At 42.5% G+C, this 20,248-nt stretch overlaps 1 protein-coding gene across 2 annotated transcripts in view; it reads left to right on the forward strand.

Annotated features, from left to right (window-relative positions):
• The window catches only part of SHANK2 (SH3 and multiple ankyrin repeat domains 2), a 407,070-nt gene that overhangs the window by 376,280 nt on the left and 10,542 nt on the right, over positions 1-20,248 (forward strand). For both annotated transcript variants that reach the window (XM_054200512.1, XM_054200513.1), the window contains 3 exons: positions 13,338-13,468; positions 14,771-14,903; positions 15,968-18,380. In XM_054200512.1, the coding sequence (XP_054056487.1) occupies positions 13,338-13,468; positions 14,771-14,903; positions 15,968-18,380 (2,677 nt within the window). The remainder of the gene's footprint in view (positions 1-13,337; positions 13,469-14,770; positions 14,904-15,967; positions 18,381-20,248) is intronic.

The following is a 20,248-nucleotide window of genomic DNA, read 5'->3' on the forward strand; positions in this document are numbered from 1 at the left end:
CAGACAAATTAAATATGTTGGCATACGTGAGCGTCGCTTGCTATACTCAGATATTACTAATTGAATACCTAACCATATATTCAAAATCATAAATGCTTGAGGAACAGTAGAAATTGCATGAGTTTCCCAACATGGAACAGTTAGGGCAGTGGAAAACTTTTTCAACACTTTTAATGTGTTCTCTCTCTTTTTCAGGAGCCAGGGAGATGAAGGATTTACCTCCCTCATCTCAAAACTCCCTTTGCTGCTATTTCTCTTTTTTCCTTCAAATGTTCATATACCCATGTTAATTAATTTCTAATATAATTAAAAATAAATGTTTTTAGATAATTCATCATAGTTTGTTTGGTTTTTCCCCTCGGTGTGGAAGCGTGAGAGTAAGTGTAAGAACAGAGAAGGCTGCAAGTGTCTTAGGTCCTCCACCTTTCTTTTTGGTTTCTTTCGGTTGATTGTCTTTCCTTTGTGACTAGGCCAAATTTTCAAATGCTGTCTCTTAAACAGAACATCAAATTGCCACTTAAATTCCACCTGGCTTGCAGGGTAGGAGTGGGTATTGACTATATTCTCTGCTTTGTTTTTGTTCTTGAACAGAAACCACTGTTAGACAATGACCATTCCTCTTTCAAGGTAGGCTGAATTGTAAGGCTTCAGGATTGCAGGTGCATTTTGAATGCCTGTATAATTATTTCATGAATTGAACATACTGTTAAAGAGCTGGTACTTGAAAATTGTATCTGTAGCAAGACTTTGAACCTATCCGTTTTCTGCCTTCCTTAAAATTACTTTTGATGGTGTGATTATAATATGTAAATGTGACTTATATGTACTAATGTGAAGATATTTTCAGCCCTAGAAACACAAATAAGACTTTCGTTCAAGAAAGTTTTGATACACTTTTATTGTGAATATATACAAATCATTTTCATAAATCATATAATGCTATTTATAGATACTCAATGTTAAATGATTAATTTTAGTCACTAAGCAGTTTTTATGTTTTACGGATTTATTTTGCGTAATTTTCCCTTTTTTGGATTTTAGTGTACTTTGTAGAGTTGACAGTATCCCAGAGAACATACAAGTATTTTTACTCAATTTTGATAGAAGGAGAGTGTTTCAAATGGCTTATGTTTTTGACTGTATTGCAAAGCACTTTTGTTATTTCCTCATTATGCTAACTGCTAAAGTAATATTCTCTGCCTATTGTTTGCAGTACGGGACATATGGGATTTTGGCATTGTGATTTAAGCACAATCCTGCAAATTGTTCATTTGGGGCGGGGCTGGAAGAAGTTAATTCCAGATTAAAATGTGCTCGTGGTGGCAGATTTATGAGGATTAGCCTAATCATTCCTTTTCTGTATATTTTTTAACTATACGTTTACATGACATAACTACAGGCTGAACTTGTTGTTTCTTTCCTCTAAATATGATCTTAAACAACAAATTGGAATTTAAATCTTAGCCTTTAATATTTTTACTCTGAAACAATGCTTTAGCTAAGGTTAGTCTTTAAATTATTAGCAGTATGTTGAAGGCCTAGTTATACTTTACCTCCTTTTGGTCTTCGACGAATTTTATACATCTATTCCTATTTGAATAGCTAAAAAGAAAGACGTTAGTTTTCATTGGGCATAGCTAATGTAACAGAGATCCATTTCTAACCGTCTGCAGATAGGAGTCACCTGGTTTTCCCCAGAGACGCTAGAGATCTAGTCGAGTACCATTGCTTCTATGACAAGCAACGTTACCACATGAACTTCCATAGTCTGATCAAGCTTTCCTTTGAAATCAGTAGGGTCTCGCCTTTCTGCTACCACCTCATTGCTATTGGAAAGCTGAGAGAATTCTGCTCATCTGCTTCTTTGAAAGCGTTGTCTAGATTGCAGTACGCACTGTTTGCCCAGCTTGTCCTTTACATAGTTCTCCCCACCCATATTCGCCCTGAAGTATTTATCAGGTTACTTCCCAGCTATTCTTTTACAAACTAAGCAGGACAAGGTCTTTTGCAGATATATATGTATATATATATGTGGGAAGTGACAAAAATCTAAAATACAATGTAAATAAGTGCACCTACTTGTTTCAGATGCTTATTTTTTTTCAGACCTGCAAAGTTATAATTATACACATAATCACTCCTGGTCTTTATGCTAAAAACAAGCTACTTATAGTTAAAAATAAAAGAAATTTACTCCATAAGGAAAAAGCAACACCACAACCATATTTTAATGCAGTTTAAACAAATCTCTATGCATTTTTGATAAGCACATAAAGACTCCCCCTTTAGTTTTAGTACTGCTTATGTAACTGATTTTTGCAGATTATTGACAAGGAAACAAATTTTATCGGCTACTGAAAGAAATTAAACTAAACTTGCAAACTCATATTTAGGGAAGGCGATGGAACAAAATATATGCATATGCAGTACCTGACATTAAGGGCTATGTGCCTAGGCCTGTTGACACCAAGGAAGAATGAATGTCCTGTGTTCCCATCACTTTTCAAAAGGAAAAATACATGTGCCAAATATTTGACTGTGGTTGGCTGCAGATGCTAGAAAAGGTGGGTGAAATACAGCATATAGGTGCAATTGGCATTGTATGAAGTTTTGCATAACTGATTGCGCCTGGTACAGTTTCTGTCTGTATCTATCTTAGGTATTTACAAGGCATCTATCACCTTGGTACCTAAGCAGTTTGAAAAATGCACCCACCCCAGGAGGCATGATGCAGATACAGGCAGAGGCCCAGGTCCAGAGCAGCAGAGGCAGGTCCCAGGAAGCTCCCCAACCGTGTTACCGCTGTTGTTGAGCTCCTGGCCCACTTGGTGTGGCCAAGGAACATCTCCACCTACCTGTCAGCAGGAAGACGGTACCCCACCCCTCACGTCCAGCTCCACTGGTGGGGAATCTGAAAAGGAAAGATAATGGAAAAGGCAACGATCCAGTAGCAGAGGTGAAACAGAAATGGTGGGATTTCAAAAGGAGGGATTCTTAAAGAGCAGCACATCTCAGGGGAGGGATCAACTGCCAGTCCAAGTGGCAGGTAAGGCGCAACACAGGCATAAATCTCAAATGTTCTTCAGTGAACAAAAGTTAAAGAAATTCCTCTGATGTCTCTAAAGTTTGTCTATATCCAAAGCCCTGCTCTGTTCTTGGCCTCTGTCTCAGTCCTTTATCCCTACAGCTGAATCGACTGCTCGGTTTTCTGTGTATTTCAACCCAATTATTGCTACGATCCTAAATACGTCTAATAGCAGACTTAAAGGACTCTCACTGGTAATGATTGTTGTGGGGCAAAGAGACAGCACGGTATAGCGGTGCTCCAAAATGTTGGACGTATTCATGAACCTAAAGGCTGGAATAATCCTGGCTTCTGATCACCACGCTCAGAACCGCATGGGGCAAACCACAGGTCACCCCTGCAGGCACAAAAGATGGAGCAGTTCTCCTGTGGCCACCAGGAGCAATTGCTGATCTGCCACATCAGCCCAAGCTCTGTATCAGCCCAGTGCAAACAGGCAGCCAGCTACGGGCATCGCTGCAGAAACAGAGGACCTGTCTAACAGGAAAGAAAGGAAGATAGCCAGGACTTTGATGAAGGTTCACTAGTTACTATTACATGGACCACTTTAGTAACAGATCTCATTTTTTTTTTCTTTAAACACAACACAATCAGTGAGGTAAAACAAGAAACAGGCTTCAGAGACCTGTGAGTCCCGTGCGACTGTTGGAAATAGCTGCATAGTACTCGCAGAGATCAAACACTAAAGTTAAAGTGCAGCGGGTCACTGATTTCCAGATATTCGTACTTCCTTTAGCCCATACACATGCTCCTTTCTGATTCCCTTACTTGGTCATTTAAGGATCAAAATGGGAGCCATGCCCAGTCAGAGCAAGGGACGTGAGGTTAGGAACATGAAGCAAGTCACAACTTTGAAGACTGCCAGTTTGTTGGCTGGTATCACTAGGTATAAATGTAAAGCTATCTATAAAAGACATAAGTGACCTATTTTGCCTGTAAATCCTGTATATCACTGTGAGCAAAATGCTGCATGTAGGAATGGTGTGTAAGGTGGAAACAACTAGAAAGATCGGAGAATCTGACCTCTTCCCTTTGCTTCATACCTAAAGAAGCTAGCTGTGCTTCTTTAGCTATATTTAAGGCTTGGTTTTAAAAGGGAGAGATTTTTTTTAAAGCCAATTAACAGCCGACTAAGATCAACCACATTTGGGCCGTAGCCAGTTCTGACTTGACCGTCTTAATGCCCTCTTTTTTTTTTGAAAATCACCCCTTTGCCAAGGAAATGAGATAAAGACAGTTGAGGGAACTCTTTCAGCCAGCTTTAACCCTACTGCCGGCAGCTGTTTGAAGCAGTCAGCCTCTTCTCTGGCCGATCAGACAGTTTCTGGCCAAACCCAGTTTTCCAGTGCCCCTACTGTAACCGCCACACTTTTTCCGCCGCACCAACCTAGCCGCTGGTGCAATCATCTTACCAAGATCCGGTCTCAATTCAGGGCGACCTTTGGTCATCAAGGAATAGATTTATTGGGCAGAGACTGACACGTGCATCAAGGTGGTGTCAGCCATTGACTTTCAGGCAGTTTACCCACGATTGCTCCGTAGTGACCTAAAGCTTGTGTAAGGCCGTGCCTGTAACGCACCCTCGGTTTCCCCACGCCCCACGTCAATGCTTCACAAAGCTTCCAGAAACCGGAGTTACTAGAGCTGATGAACACTTTGTTACGAATAATAACAGTTATGAATATTCCTCCTTTTCATTGCTAGCCAAGTTAGCAGGCTATCCTAAAACCTGTGAAATGTATTCATTATTCATAAGTATTCGCCAATAGTTTCCACAATTAACTTTCTGCCCGTGACTGTTTGCTTGTACTCTTTGTCATTTGTGCTATAGGTCACCTCTGCCAGATGCTGTTCTTTCAGCTCTGAGAGGCTGAAAATAACGATGAGGAGGATAGCAAGTGGTAAATTTTCATAGAGAATTAGGAACTTTGCAAAAATTTATCATGCTTTTTCAGAGAAACTTTTCTTCGCAAGCCTCTGGCAAGTGTCTAAACATGCACAAATAACAAAAGTGTTATGATCCCCCTGAATCTGAACAAACTAAACTCAGTGATACTATTTACAGAAATATTCATAATTTAATGTGAGGTTTGGAGTTTTTTTATTTTGTTTTGCTTCAGGTTTTGACTTTTAATTTAGTTTGCTTCTATTACTTACCAGTTGCTAAGTGGGCTCTGTTTAGAATATTTGTTTTCAAATACGGGGAATTTTCTGCTGACATGTCAAAAGAAATAGACATTTTGTATGACCAGTGGCTCTACCAGAATGAATACATATGATCCCTTATCTTTCTCCGATTCCATAGAATTTAACTGAAATGTGTGTTTGCTATGTGTGGTAAAAATAGGTCCCCTGGTTTTTTTGTTCTTTTTTTCATGTGTACTCAAATAGGAAAATGCTGAGAAATAATTTCATGGTCCTACACGATAGTTGTTAAGAGAGGTTTGTTAATGACGGATTGCAGCTACGGCTGTATTCGGCAAAGGGGGAGAAGAATTGCAAAGGAAGAAGCAGTTATTACAGTTAGGTTGATATACGGTCCCTTTCAAATCTCCATGGAGTGGAAGAGCCAATGATTGCATGACAGTTTGTCCCTAAAATTCATTTTCATAAGGAGCTCATGCCTTTTTACAAATACAATCTCATCCTCACTTTCCATAAAACATGCAACTGGACAGTCCAGCCAGACACAGAGAGAATGTGAATACTTTGAATGTGAATACTTTGAAGTAGTGAATATGCTAAATGCACCAATAATATCCATTATTTTAGAATTTTAAAAATCATAATTATATTAAGCCACATAGAATCCCATTTAGAGCAGTACAATATTGGAGGCACTTGGGTGTAGAAATGACGAGTGCCACATAGGGTAGACAGGGACTGAGATATAGGAGGAGGGATGCTTGGGTCTGTCAGAAGGAGCTTTCGTTTAAAATCATATGGAATAAAAAAAAAAAAAAATAAAAAATCAAACAAGATAAAAGCCCTGAGTCATAAACAGAACCAGAAGTATCACTTAACGTGACCTCAGCAACACCTTCCAGATGTAAGCTTACGGCTTCAAACTGAGGTCTGAAGAGCAGCATATCGAGTATTTCAAAGAGCAGAAATGACTCCTTTAGAGAATAACGTTTTTCAAGGCTGGGATGCTCTGGCATTCAGACCCCTGTAGCGCGAGCAGCACGGGCAGCTCGCCACGGTCAGCCCCCACTGTCCAGGTCACAGTCTTACCCACAGCAGCTCTTCTCCCGCGGGTCCCTTGCCTGAGCGTGAGGAATGCAGGCTCTTTGGGCTACCCTACTGCAACATGTTAGCCAGACCGCCCCAGATTAATTTCTGATGACCAAATTGTCCCCAAAAAGCCCCGCAGGGGACTCGGGTTTTTTTATCTGAAGCATGGAAAGGGTGAGAGTTATGGCCACTGACTGACGTAATGAAGAACGGTGCTGGGCAGATCGCACTCTACTGGGAGCCTGCGATCGCTGTGGGTGCAAAAAGCTTAGCGATTTCTAGCCTTTGGGAGTGCATTTTATGTAGGGGAGGATTCAGAGTAAGCACATGCGTAATTTCCTCCTCTTTAACATCTGTAACAATGCCTCTTTGCACACTAAGCTGCAGCAGGGAAGCACTTGCACCCAGATTCCCGCCCTGTGCCCTCAGGCAAGGGAGGAGGTAGCCAGGGGAGGGCAAAACTAAGTTTATTTTCAGAAGACGATGAGATCCTGGCGAGCAATGCCCTCAGATAGAGTTACCTACCATTTGGAGAAAAGAACCAGAAAATCCGGCCAATGTTGGGGAGGGCATTGCTCGCGGGATAAATGCTGTGGACGGCCACCGTCGCGCTGCAGCAGTGATTTGGGAGAGAGCGCACTGGGGGCGGGGGGTGACGTGAGACGTCGGACAAAAGCGAAGATAGCCAGCAGTGCTTCAGAACAACAAAGGGCTGCCCTCAGCCAGTGGTGGAGCACATCTGGCACCCCAGGAAGCTCAATTGGACACTTGGCCCTGAGCTCGTCCCAGGGATTTCTGACTGACACCACTGCAGTGCATAGGTGAGCTTTTTGCTAGGTTCACTGACATTTCCTGTCACAGTCACGATGAGGTGAATTGGTAGTTCCTGCCTTGGGATGCAGCATGGCTGTGTGTGTTATGGGTACAGGACAGTGTGCATTTGTACCAAAAAGCGGTTAATAACGTCAACTGCCACGTGCCCAATGCAGTCACTAAACTATAGTCCGCCCTTCCGTTTGCCCAAACACATACACTCTGGCTTCCCAACTGGCTTCTTTCTATGTGTTGTCCAATGCATGTAGATACCTCCATCTGCCTGGCCTCAGATACAGTGGTTGTTGCTCCTCTATTTGATTGCCAGATGTCACTGGGGAACAAGATGGGGAGGTTCCTGGATCCTCGGGGCAAGCCAGCCGTCACCGAGGGAGCTCACCGTCCACGCCGGCCGAAGAACAGGAATCTTCGGTGCCTGCCTCTGACGAAGACTCGCCGGCCAGGACCACAGAGAGCTGGCAGTGGCCGTTGTCCTCGTCTGAAACGCACAGCAACGTTGGGGAGGATTTTGAGGGATTTCAAACGCCAGCGCGGACTCCGGAGTGTACCATGGACATACAGTCTCCCGGGGATCAGTCACTCAGTAGGACTCCTCAGTTTGAAAGTGACTCTCCTGAGGAGGAGGGAAATGATGAAATGAATGAAGAGCACCGCGGTGTTGAGCCTGTCCCTAGGGATCGGGGTTGGAGAGGGCAGCCCCAGCTAACAGAGGGAGAGAAGCTGTTGATGGAAACCAACAGTAGGATTGTGCAGCTGCTGGAAAATATCAAGAGGGAGCATGCACAGTCCATGGGTCTCATGTCGCAGTCCATGGGCCGTATGGAGCTGCAGCTGGGCATTGTGGCTACCTCCACAAGAGCCATCCATAACTACCTGTCAGAGATTTTAGCTTTCCTCAAGCAGCCAAGGACGCAGGTCCTTGAAACGCGCATCTCCCAAAGAGCCACCCCTCATGTCGAGTTAACCTGTGCCTCGACATGGACTGGTGAGGACGCAGTGGCATCCTCCACTGTGTGCTTACCAGGGGCCGAAGGGACGAGCGACTCTCGAGAACCACCGCAGGCCACGCTGCCTTGTCGCAGTGGCCGGCTGCAGAGAGCCATAACCGAGAGGGCCTCGTTGCCCATGCCTACACGCCAGGCAAAAGGGGGAGGGAAGAAAAAGTAACCACACCATAGGATTTTTAGGGTTTTTTTTAATGTGCCTGTCCTTTTAATTCTTAGCCATACGGCCATCAGTGGCAGAATTCAACCATTTCCTACATTGGCTAACATTGTATTCTGGCTGACTAGATTAGTCTAACATTTTGTAGTTTATATTTGCACTGTTAACAATGTGTGCTGCTAGTATTTGAAGAACATTTGCCTCTGTTCTTTCACTTTAACTTCATACGAGCATTTTTTTACTCTGTGCCAGGCATTCATTGCTTTTCTTACAAATACAAGTCATTTCTTGAGGCAGCTGTTTTTTGAGTTTTCTTTCTCCATTATCCCATCCCCTCTGAGCAAGCGTTCTGGACTCGGTGGTAAGTATACAGGTCTTGGCAATACTCGCCTCCAAAACTGTGTTCGATCAGTCTTTGCCTGGTGTTTCTGGCATGCCAGCCTGAGGTGTTGGGGTTAGCCTGTACCGGATCATGATCATTCTTATCCTCTGTGGGTCTGACCAGCTCACTTTCTAAGACCCTCGGTGGAGCTAATCCACATGTCTTGGCTATGTCGTACAATAAGTAATGTTGCCAGGATCATACCTCATATTTCTCTTTTGGGGCCTGTATAGTGACGTGCCACCAGATCTATCTAGGCACCTGACTCTCATTTTCAAAGTTCCTTTTATGATGGATCTGGTGGTTTGATGGGCAGCATTATAATTTTTCCTCTGAGAGAGTCTGGGGATTTGAACCAGGAGTGACTAAGCAATGTGTTCTACGGGGATAAGAGCCATCTCCTGCAACCAATCTGTTAGGAGGAGACTGTCCCCTGTATTATCACAGATATTAATTATTTAAGAAAAAGACAAAAAAAGCAACTTGCCTAGCAGCCAGACCTCTTGAGAATGTAAAAGTCATGACATGCTGTTGGGTACTGTGCTACTATGTCTGTGATTAAGAGCTTTTCATCAGAGACGACCTACATGTTGATAAAACGCAACTGCTTTCTGTGCCTTTAGGCCATCTAATTTCCTGAGGGCTGGCACCCTGAGCAGAGCAGGGGTGCGATTGGTGACCCACAGGGCAGATGGAAACGCACTTGGCAATAAATTATTTTATATCTGTTGGTGCTGCCTCTCTCGGGGGAATTTAATATAGTGGCACTCAAATTGCTATATGCATGCAGAGGCATCAGACTGGCTTATACATGTGGTATCCCTGACAGTTCTCCGAAAGGATGCTGTTACCAGGAGCCCCTTGAGCGGTGGGAACTAATTATCACAGGTGTAGCATGGCTCCTGTGTTTGACTCTCAAGATGCCGTTGTAACTTCTCGTAAAGGTTCAGAAGAGTTTATGTGGCAAAGCAGTGATGAATTCCTCCTCTGGCAAATACTAGAGAATAACTGTAGGCCTAAAAATCCTCTTCCATGACGACAACTGAGCTGCGCCCTCTGTCCAGTGAGCCGTAGACTCTTCTTCCCTGTCTTTCTGCGAGACTGAAGTTATTCAAAATAAAGCAGATGATAGTATTTTGTTACTCTACCAGTCAGCCACAGATTGCTCCCTTATACATGTGTGTGCGTGCGTGCTTGTGGCTGTACTTTGCTAAATGACCGGTTTAACGATGAAATGCAGCTGGCATGGCCAACCTCCAGTGTAGGCTTTTTTCCCGCTCCAGAGTATTTCTTCCCTTCCACCTACATCCAGCTGCGTTCCTTTTAAGAGTTCCACTGGAGGCGTGCTTCTTTGGCCACACTGTCGACACACCTCACACCAGGTGCAAATTTTTTGCACCCATTCTGTGGCTTTTTTATATCTCTTTTGTTAAAACTGTTTGTAAAGGTATCCTTGGAGAATTTCCACTGCGAGCTTGTAAGATTCCCCTCTCATTGGTGCGAGACATGCATGCTGCAGAGTATTTAAGGAGGTTGGGAGAGAAGCCGATTAGTAAGCCTGACCAATTATTCCAGTATGTGCGGCCTTTTGAACATGTGTTGCTGGTGCATTCATGGTTTGCACACTGGTACGGTGGATATGAACAGCCTAGTTAAAGGCAAAGGCAGGTGAAGGTTTGTCCCAATACGCTTACGTCTTATTTCTTTGGGATGAGTTTGAATGAAGCTAAATACAATTCAGCCAGTTAATTTTCTTGGCCTAACGAGCACGTTTGACAATACAGTGAGAATGTTTTTATTTTACATAGTGCTTTCACTTCAGAAGTGTGGTGCAGTTGCGGCCAGACGCTAAGATTTTGACGTATTCTGCAGGACCCGCCATGTAGCTGCTGCCATTTAGAATAAATCTCGTTCCACATGCTGGCTGCTGCTGCTGCAGCTTCACAGATTATTTTTTTTTTTTTTATGTCGTAGTTTTAAAATGACAACTTCCACTCTACCTTTGCTTTCTGATCCGAGGCAGGAGGGCAAAAGAAGAAGCTGCGCAGACGTAGCAGTGCTGCCGTTGGAAATACAACGCGAGGAACCTCTAAAGAGTTCCTTGCAAAGCAGCTTGAGCTCTAACCCGCTCTGCTCTCCCATTTCGGCGTGCTTTAGCTAGACTTGGCAAGGCACAAGCGCCACTTGAATGGGAGCAGCCGTAGGGCGCGAAGGACTGAGAACCTGTCTACAGACGAGAAACCTGCAATAAACTTACACGAAGCAAAGTCTTTTTTTTCTGACTGGAAATAGTAGATGGTGTTAAGCGTTGGTACCAACTGATATTTTGGTCAGATCCGAAATTAGGATCTGACTTCGAGTATTGTCTAGCAATATCAGTGCAGCTGGAGGGTAATGTATGTTTCATCCCCCAACAAATATTTTCATGCTTTTCAAGTGTCTGTCATAGCCTCATCACTCTTTCCCTGTAGCTTTTTGTTGTCTGAATGGGTATATGGTTACATGTGTCTGTTAAAAATAAAGGGGATCAGTTCTTACGTGGTATATTTACATTTCTTATTTACAGATTTTGAGTACCTAGTGCTTCAGTTTCCAAAGCTTCCTTCTTTCTGTATCCCAAAGACCAGTTGTTTGGCTTCTGGGATGATAAAAAAGGGTGGGAGAGACTTAACTGGAAATCTCTGCCCAGTTGAAGCTCTTGGCGATAGATCCCCTGAGTACGATTCTACAGTCTAGCCATATTTTTGCTGTATAGGTCAAATGTTCGTGGTTACACCATTGCTTTCTGATGCCTTTTGCTGAGCAGAAGTGCAGCTATTTTTCTTTCAGAAGTTCACAGTTTGTATTACAAAGTCTTATGAAATGTGACTTGAAGTTTGTTTGATTTTTGAATACATGTGATGTTTTTAAGAATTTTTTTTCCTTTTCTCCTTCCACTGGATGATTTAAAACACACAAAAAATAAAGCAGACCAATGACAAGAATTGAATGCTAACTTCAATTGAAAAGAAACAGCAACACCACTCTTGTGAGACAGTTTTCAACAGTGTTCAGCTTACTGGTTCTGCTCAACCTTCCCTTTCCTGCCTGCTCCCTGACCCTCTGTGACACTGAAATATCCACTTCTAGGACAACCTTCTTCCTAACCAGAAGGCTAAAAGTTCTTCCCTCTCTTCTTCTCCCATTTAAAATATCATCCTTGCATCAGACAGATCTACTGTTTAGAAGGACCAAAAGCTCTTTTCCTCCTGCCTTATTCCCATCCATATCCATATCCAGGGCCCCGAGTGTGCTGCTCTCCAGTGAGAGGTAAAACTTAAATCCCTAAGTCTGGTACTTGGCACAGTAACACCGTCTCTAGACCACCAGAAACCCGGGGATTTAAAGTCTATAGGATCCTAATGAAGTAGCTCTCCGTGTTTGCTGAAGCAAATAATCGTTTGGGAGATGGATCTGATTGCTGAAAAGTAACGTTGCTCTGACTCACGTTGTGGAAGCCTAGGAGCCAGGCTAAGGTATTTCACTCACATAAATACCACAGGCTAGATAACTAATCCTTACTTTGGTGAAACTTCAAAGGAAAAGACACTGAATTAACACCCTAGAGTGCAGTCTGTGCTTTCTTAGGAAAGCAAATGCAGCGGAAGGCGTAGTAAGGAAACCTGTTGGAATGATTTGACTTTGGATTCTAGTACAGCTTCAAAAATCAAACTATCCTGCTGGCTTAGGCTGGTCATTTAATTTCTCCGTGCCTTAGTTTCATAGCAGTAGAAGTGGCAATAAAGGAGCTGTCAGGCTATAATTAGTTGATTATACGGTACTTTGAGGTCTTCAGTCTGAGGGAGTGACGTTATGTATTAAATACTCGTGAGCCTTGCTTGTGACCAAGTTGGAGACGGGGCTAAAACTAACACACTAAACTTTGGCAGATCTTGATTAAAGTTTTCCCTGTATTTTAGGATCACATCATATGGTAGATCAGAATCCCGTATCCAAACGCTGAAGTTCTTGTTCAGATTTGGACTTTGCCTATTTGGTCTGTTTCTGACCACAACTAAATACGTTCCCAGAGTGGGCAGTTGTTAAAATATAAAATACATATAAAAGTTTCATTCAAACACGCGATGCAGTTACTAATGCTAATCTAATAATCCAAGAGTGTGAATAAATTAGGTTGTGATTACTTAAGGAGAATAGGCATAAAAGAGCACTTCTGGAGTACTTGTTATTGTCCAAAATATCACTGAAATTCTGATGACTAGGTACAGTCAGCTTATCTCTATTTGAAACAGTGCTGTACAGATTCATTATTTCTAAAGGTCTTCTTTCCATTTCTATATAGATATTCTCCCTTCACATTTTGAAGGTTTGAAGAAGAGGATTGTTTTTCGAGTCACACTAAGTAAACATTAAATGCATGCAGGCTTAAAACTAAAGCATGCATGTTATGTAGCAGCAATAAAAAGTGCTCGGCTTGCACGACTTATGATGCTCAAGCGTTGCCTTGTTAAAAATGCCAAAAAAACTTTTTCTTTGCATTTTTTTGAAAAGTAAATCTCTTCCTTTGACCTTGCAATACTTACATTTTCAGTTTGGGGACAAATGATATTTATTTTACTGAATGCTTTTATATTACAGATAAGGTGGATGAAATAGTACCGGTTTCCAAGCCATCAAGAATTGCAGACAATGCAACTGTGGACTCAAGAGTGGCAACTATTAAACAGCGGCCTTCTAGTAGATGTTTTCCCTCAGCTACAGATATGAATGTGAGTGGTAGCTATGAAGTTCTGCTTTCACTTCTGAAACTGATTGGAGGGGGTCTTTCGGCAGCGGGCAGGGCTTACAGCCCAAACCAATTTACAAGCGTTGCTTTATATACTCACTTTGCTTTTCTTTTCGTATTAAGACGTGACCTACTCTGTGTTTCTAATAATAGCTTTTTAACAGAAGTGTTCGCCTACCCCTAGAAACCTTTTCTCATTATATCCTTATGTTTATTTTGAGACCGACACATCAGCAACATTGCTACCCCCGTGTTACTCAGCCAGATGTGCACTTGTTCTGCCTGTAATCTGAGCTGCTGGGACGCCAGTCAGTTCTGGGCTGGAAGGTGTCGGTACAACACTAATCCCAAGCTAAAAAACTTTGCTGAAAGTCAAGGTATGCCCGTGCAGTTTCAGCATCGGAGTTCGAGCAGCCACACCATTTCCACTAACGTGAAGGTTTCTCCTTCTGCAGGCTTTTTATTATTCCTAACGGCCTATGTAATACCTTGATTAAATAATACATAATGATTTGTAAGGGAAGAATTGACATTAGTACTATAGCACATATGAAAAATTTAAACTCCAGAACTCTGAAATTGGATTACTCAATTGCACAATTGGCTCTTACAGAACTTCACATGTGAAAAAAATATTTTTATTGCATTTTAGGTGTATTTTTCCATTACCCATGCCTCCGAAAGAGCATCAGTCCTGATACAACAAGCACTTTTGCTGTTCTCAGCAGCTTGGGGTGGAAGGAAATTAAGGCTGTTCTACGAGGCAGAAAACAAATAGCTTTGCAATGTACCTACAAGAAGGAGGGACAGTGGAGTGCGTTGGGATTCGGGTGGCGTTCCTCCGTTCCTAGCTGAGATGCTGGCTGCCAGCGTCACCTTGTGCAAGACACCTCGAGTCTGTGCGAGAGCGGGGCTGTGCTTCAGAAGCGAAGAGAGCATCCGGCTTGGTGCAGAGGGAACGCTAATACCTATGCAGCGTGGGGCTAGTGAATGAAACAAAACGCTTCATTCTTCTTACGGCACGCAAAATGTGCTAAAAAGTTAACATATTGCTTTGTAAATTATTTCAATGAACTCCACTTACAGCTGTTGCCATTTTAATAGCATACAAACAAAGCCCAGTCATCCCTTTCTTTTCAGAATAACACCAAATTTGTTATTTTCCATAAGAATTCTAAGTAAAAATGATAGCGGATAAACAGATATGACAGAAGAGTTATTTACGTGTGAGAGAAAGACTTGCATGCTTTAATGCTTGTGGGGTTTTTTGTTTGCTTTTTTGTAGTCCATGTATGAGAGACAGGGTATTGCTGTGATGACGCCCACTGTACCAGGGAGTCCTCAAGGTCCTTTTCTGGGTATACCTCGGGGTACAATGAGAAGACAAAAATCTATAGGTAAAATGCTTCTCATGTATAGTTTGCTTGTGCATTAATCACGTATTTTTAGTAACTTTGCTTCTTTCTTAAAGCGTATTTCTCCAACATCTTTACCTCAGTGAATGGCTGTTTAATTTTTATACAAAGTTCATGAGAAAAGAAGTTTGTGTGTAAGATGATATAATTTCCACATTCTGCTTTGATGGCAGTAGGCAAGTATTATGGAATTTAATTCCTTTCTTTAGAATGTTCCCTCGAACAAGGAAGGGTGGTGAGAAGGGAAAAAAAAGCTGATCGTTTTTTTCTTTGTTATTGAGGCAAAAGCGTTGTTATGCGATGTAGTTTATGAAGGAATCCCTATTGATCAAATGGAATAAAATTAACTTCTTTTTCATTCCAAATACTGACAATAGATGATTTTAGAAAAAAAAAAAAAAAAGAAAAAAAGAGCAGACCAAATTTGGGCTTGCTTTGTTCTTGGTAGTAATCTTAGTAGTTATATTTATCAATTTAGAAACACATTATGCTGATGTAAAATTAGCATCTAAATTATCCCAATATTATCCAGTTTATTTATGTTAAAAGCTGCATTTGCAATAATATAATGTCATCTTTTGAAATGAAACAGTCTGATTTTTTTTCCCCAATAGAATCTGCACAGTCCCTTTGCTAAGTTTCAACTGCATCTTAAAAATTCATTAGGTTTTTAAGTTGCATTGTTATATGCGTTTTTAGAGTGCTAGAGCAAGGCATAAGCTACTCTTCTGCACAGAATGTCTTCCCTGTTCAATAATTTTCAAAGGAAATGTGCTTCTCTACAGCTACCTTGATGATACATAAAACCAAAACATTTGCCTACACATCAGTGATCGGTTTAATTAAAATTCTGTAGCATCTTTTTTAATTCTGGCATCTGGGTCTCTGGAAGTTGAACAAGAAAGAATGCCTATGGTAGGAATCAACCAAAAGACCCCTTTCATAATTTTGCATATGCCCCATGTCATGTGAAGTGCACCTTGTCATTTTAGGTTGGATACAGAAATAATACGATATGGGGGACCCCAGTGGAAGACAGTATTTTAAATATACTTTCTGATTTTTAGGAATAACAGAGGAAGAACGGCAGTTTTTGGCTCCTCCTATGCTGAAGTTTACCAGAAGTCTTTCAATGCCTGACACCTCTGAAGATATCCCACCGCCGCCGCAGTCCTTACCTCCTTCACCACCACCACCTTCTCCCTCTCTGTACAACTCTCCCAAATCCCCAACATCAAGGAGCTATGGAACTATTAAGCCTCCGTTTAATCAGAATTCAGGTGCAAAAATTTCTTTGGTTAGGCCTGAGAATGTGGGAACAATGATAAGGGACAAAGGGATCTATTTCAGACGAGAACTGGACCGATACTCTCTGGACTCTGAGGACCTGTACAGTCGGAGCGCCGCATCTCAGGCAAATTTCAGGAACAAGAGGGGTCAGATGCCAGAAAACCCATATTCTGAAGTTGGGAAGATTGCAAGCAAAGCAGTTTACGTGCCAGCCAAACCAGCGAGGCGGAAGGGGATGCTGGTGAAACAATCCAATGTAGAAGACAGTCCGGAAAAGACCTGCTCTATTCCAATCCCGACGATTATTGTGAAAGAGCCGTCCACCAGCAGCAGTGGGAAAAGCAGCCAAGGGAGCAGCATGGAAATCGATCCTCAGTCTTCAGAGCAACCTGGGCAACTCCGACCCGACGATAGCTTAGGTGTCAGCAGCCCGTTTGCAGCAGCCATTGCCGGAGCAGTGAGGGACAGGGAAAAGAGGCTGGAAGCGAGGCGTAATTCCCCAGCCTTCCTTTCCACAGACCTAGGAGATGAGGATGTTGGACTAACGCCACCAACACCACGTATGAGGCAATCTAAATTTACCGATGAAGCAATGTTTAGTAGTGAAGATGGTTTTAGACAGCTTATGTCGCCATCTCCGATTCCTGCACCCAGAGAGCCTGAAAATCTTTTTAATAGCAGTGAACCCAGCAATCAAAGTGATTCAAGGACATTAAACGCTTCGTCCAAAACGAAAGGTACTGAAAACAGTACGGTGGCAGCTAAGTCCACGAATGCGTCCAGCTCAGATAATTACGTTCACCCAGTCACAGGAAAGCTATTAGATCCAAACTCACCGCTAGCCCTCGCTCTCTCTGCCAGGGACAGAGCCATGAAAGAACAAACACAGCAGATTCCAGGCAAAGGAGATGCTGTTAAAGCTGACCTTAATAAACCACTTTACATCGATACAAAGCTGAGACCCAATATTGAAACGACTTTTCCTGTTACTGCTACTGTCACTAGGCAAAACACTCGCGGCCCATTGAGACGGCAGGAAACCGAGAACAAGTACGAAACAGATGCGGGGAAAGAGAAGAAAGCTGAGGAGAAGAAAAACATGTTGATAAACATTGTGGATACTTCGCAGCAAAAGTCAGCTGGCTTGTTGATGGTTCATACCGTGGACACAGCCAAGTCAGATGATACGCCTGAAGATGAAGAGGAAAAGAGAGCTGAAATGGAACCGAACCCCGAAAACTCCCCGCCGGAGAGGCCAGAGGGGAGCGAGGAAGCGGAAGGTGAGCTGAACGTGCCTGCCGCGTCCGAGCCACCGGCATCTCCCTGCAAAACCATCGTAGCAGCGAGCTCTGTTGACGACCCTGTCATCTTGCCGTTCCGCATCCCTCCGCCACCCTTAGCATCAGTTGATATCGATGAAGAGTTTATTTTTACTGAGCCACTACCACCCCCCTTAGAGTTTGCCAACAGCTTTGATATCCCCGACGACCGCGCAGCTCCCGGTTCGGCTCTAACAGACTTGATTAAGCAAAGAAGAAATGGCACGCCTTCACCCGCGCCGTTTGCCCCCAGCCAGTCAACAAATTCCTTAGAAAGTAAAAAACAAGTGGGTCTTTCAAACTGTTTGCCTGCCTCCTTTCTGCCACCCCCTGACAGCTTTGATAACGTCACTGACTCTGGGATTGAGGAGGTAGACAGTCGAAGTAGTAGTGACCATCACTTAGAGACAACCAGCACTATCTCAACGGTGTCCAGCATCTCTACCTTATCCTCGGAAGGGGGTGAGAACGTGGATACTTGTACAGTCTATGCAGATGGGCAAACATTTCTGGTGGACAAACCCCCAGTACCTCCTAAGCCAAAAATGAAGCCCATAATCAACAAAAGCAATGCACTTTACAAGGACGCGCTGATTGAAGAAACTGTAGACAGCTTTGTTATTCCTCCTCCCGCTCCGCCCCCACCTCCCATCAGCGCACAGCCCAATATGGCTAAAGTTGTTCCCCAAAGGACATCTAAGCTATGGGGTGATGTGACAGAGGTGAAAAGCCCAATTCTCTCAGGCCCAAAGGCTAATGTTATTAGTGAATTGAACTCAATACTCCAGCAAATGAACAGAGAGAAATCCTCAAAGCCAGGGGAAGGATTGGAGTCACCTACTGGAACAAAAACCGCAAGTCTCAGTACAAGGTAAATGTAATTAACCAAATAATTTTGTAATAAAGGCTTGATTTTTTTCCGTCCCTTCACTAATTTCCCCCATAAATCACCTAGATTAAAGAGTGTATTCTATTGTACATGTTTGCTTAATGAATAGTCTATGACAAACAGTTTTACAGAGGGGAAGAATTTCCAACACTGTCATCGTTTCTGTAGTCTACGCCATAGGACAGGAGCTTTCTTGGTCTTCTCCAACGTCAAAGACCGTTTCCACAAACCATTCAGTTGTTTTGATGTGAGTTAGATTTATTTTTGAGTAGTACTTTTCTCTTTGAAAAAAAAATTCTTTAAAATGTGGCGAAAATTTAATTTTTCTTTAGTCCCATAACTTATTTTGGCTTCAAACAGGTAAAAAAGTGGTTTTGCCCAGGCTTAATACACGTTCGCTGTGTGATGTCATTTGGTTCCCGCTGACACCTCTGCTAATCCGCTTTATCGTGAAGTATAAAGCTGTCTTAGAAAAACCACTCCTTGAAATCACTTTGCACTATTTGTGTTATTACTAAAAAGATAATTTAGCATCTCTGCCACTTGGTATTACGGGGTTTAAGTTCTTCCTTTCTACTGTACACCTTGCTGGTGAACAGTCTCTGCCGTTGACAGGTTCAGGGACGTGGCTCGTTTCTCCCAACAGCGGCGCAGTGCGTTTGCACAGAAGTGGTTTGCGGAAGGTACTTAAGTGATAAGTAACTTACAGTAGCCAGACAGCATTGGGTAAATGTGCAAGTAATTGTGCAGCCACGTTTGCGTGGAGTATGGATCATGAAATCCATGCTCATAAAAAAAACAACCAAACAAAAAAAAACGTGATTTTGTTAGTTTTATTGAGAGCCTGAGGTATTTCTTTCTGCGGTGTGGGATGGTTTGGCCTTACACAGAGCAGTTAAAGACACCTTTTACTGAAGTATTGCATGTTGTTTGGCCCATGCTGCTCCATAGAAATGCGTTTTTTGCAGAAATGCAGTGCTGACTTTGGCTTTTTAAAAATTTTGTTGGAATCATTCTGCTGGTTAATAACTAACTCGGCCTTTGAAAAGCTGCTGTCCTTTACATGCATAAAGATAATTTGGTTTTAGGGGAAGGGCGGCTCTGTTAATCGCAAATGATGGCTCATTCAGCAAGCAGCGTGATCCAAAGGCTCAGAGTCAGGTAGGTGTATTATTTCCTGCAAGATGGAAGTGGCCAAACTGGTGCCAGGGAGGTGTGGAGTTCTTACAATGAAGAGATTAAGAAAAATTCTGGAATTCCTGTCAGTGGCACTTGACTAAACAGAGTAGAAATTGAGTTGTCTGTTCAGGAAAAGTCTTAATATTCCCCAAAAATACAATGAAAACTGTACAAGAAGAATAATACATACTGGCTGCCCGATGAAGGCAGTCTTTAAACAAAGTTAGCACAGCAACGGAACACTATACATTTAAGAATACCTCAGGCCAGAATAAAATCAGTACTCGTGCACTAAGCTTGAATTTACATAAGTCTTGCCTTGCAGAGGGCTCTGACAGTTTCATTTCGTATTATTTTTCCTATGTTTTCAGGAATACTATTTTTGCTAGAGCTTGATCACGTTTCTTGTTAAACCATATGAACATGTTGCCTCTAGCTTCATATGCATAATATTTAAACTGATGGTTATTTCCAGGTTACAGTAGAGATCTTTATCGTCCCTGCTTTATTAGAAAATAACTGAGACTAGCAACTCCAAAGTACTGTAAATATGTCAAAGTCCTGCACTTCTGAGAGGAAAATGAAAAATAGAAGCAAATAGAGATGCACCGCTTTGTGAAAGACATTTAAACAGGTATAAAGACTGGAAAATAATTGAAAAAACTACTATA

The sequence above is a fragment of the Rissa tridactyla genome, chromosome 4 (assembly GCF_028500815.1).
Source record: "Rissa tridactyla isolate bRisTri1 chromosome 4, bRisTri1.patW.cur.20221130, whole genome shotgun sequence".
Lineage (NCBI taxonomy): Eukaryota > Metazoa > Chordata > Aves > Charadriiformes > Laridae > Rissa > Rissa tridactyla.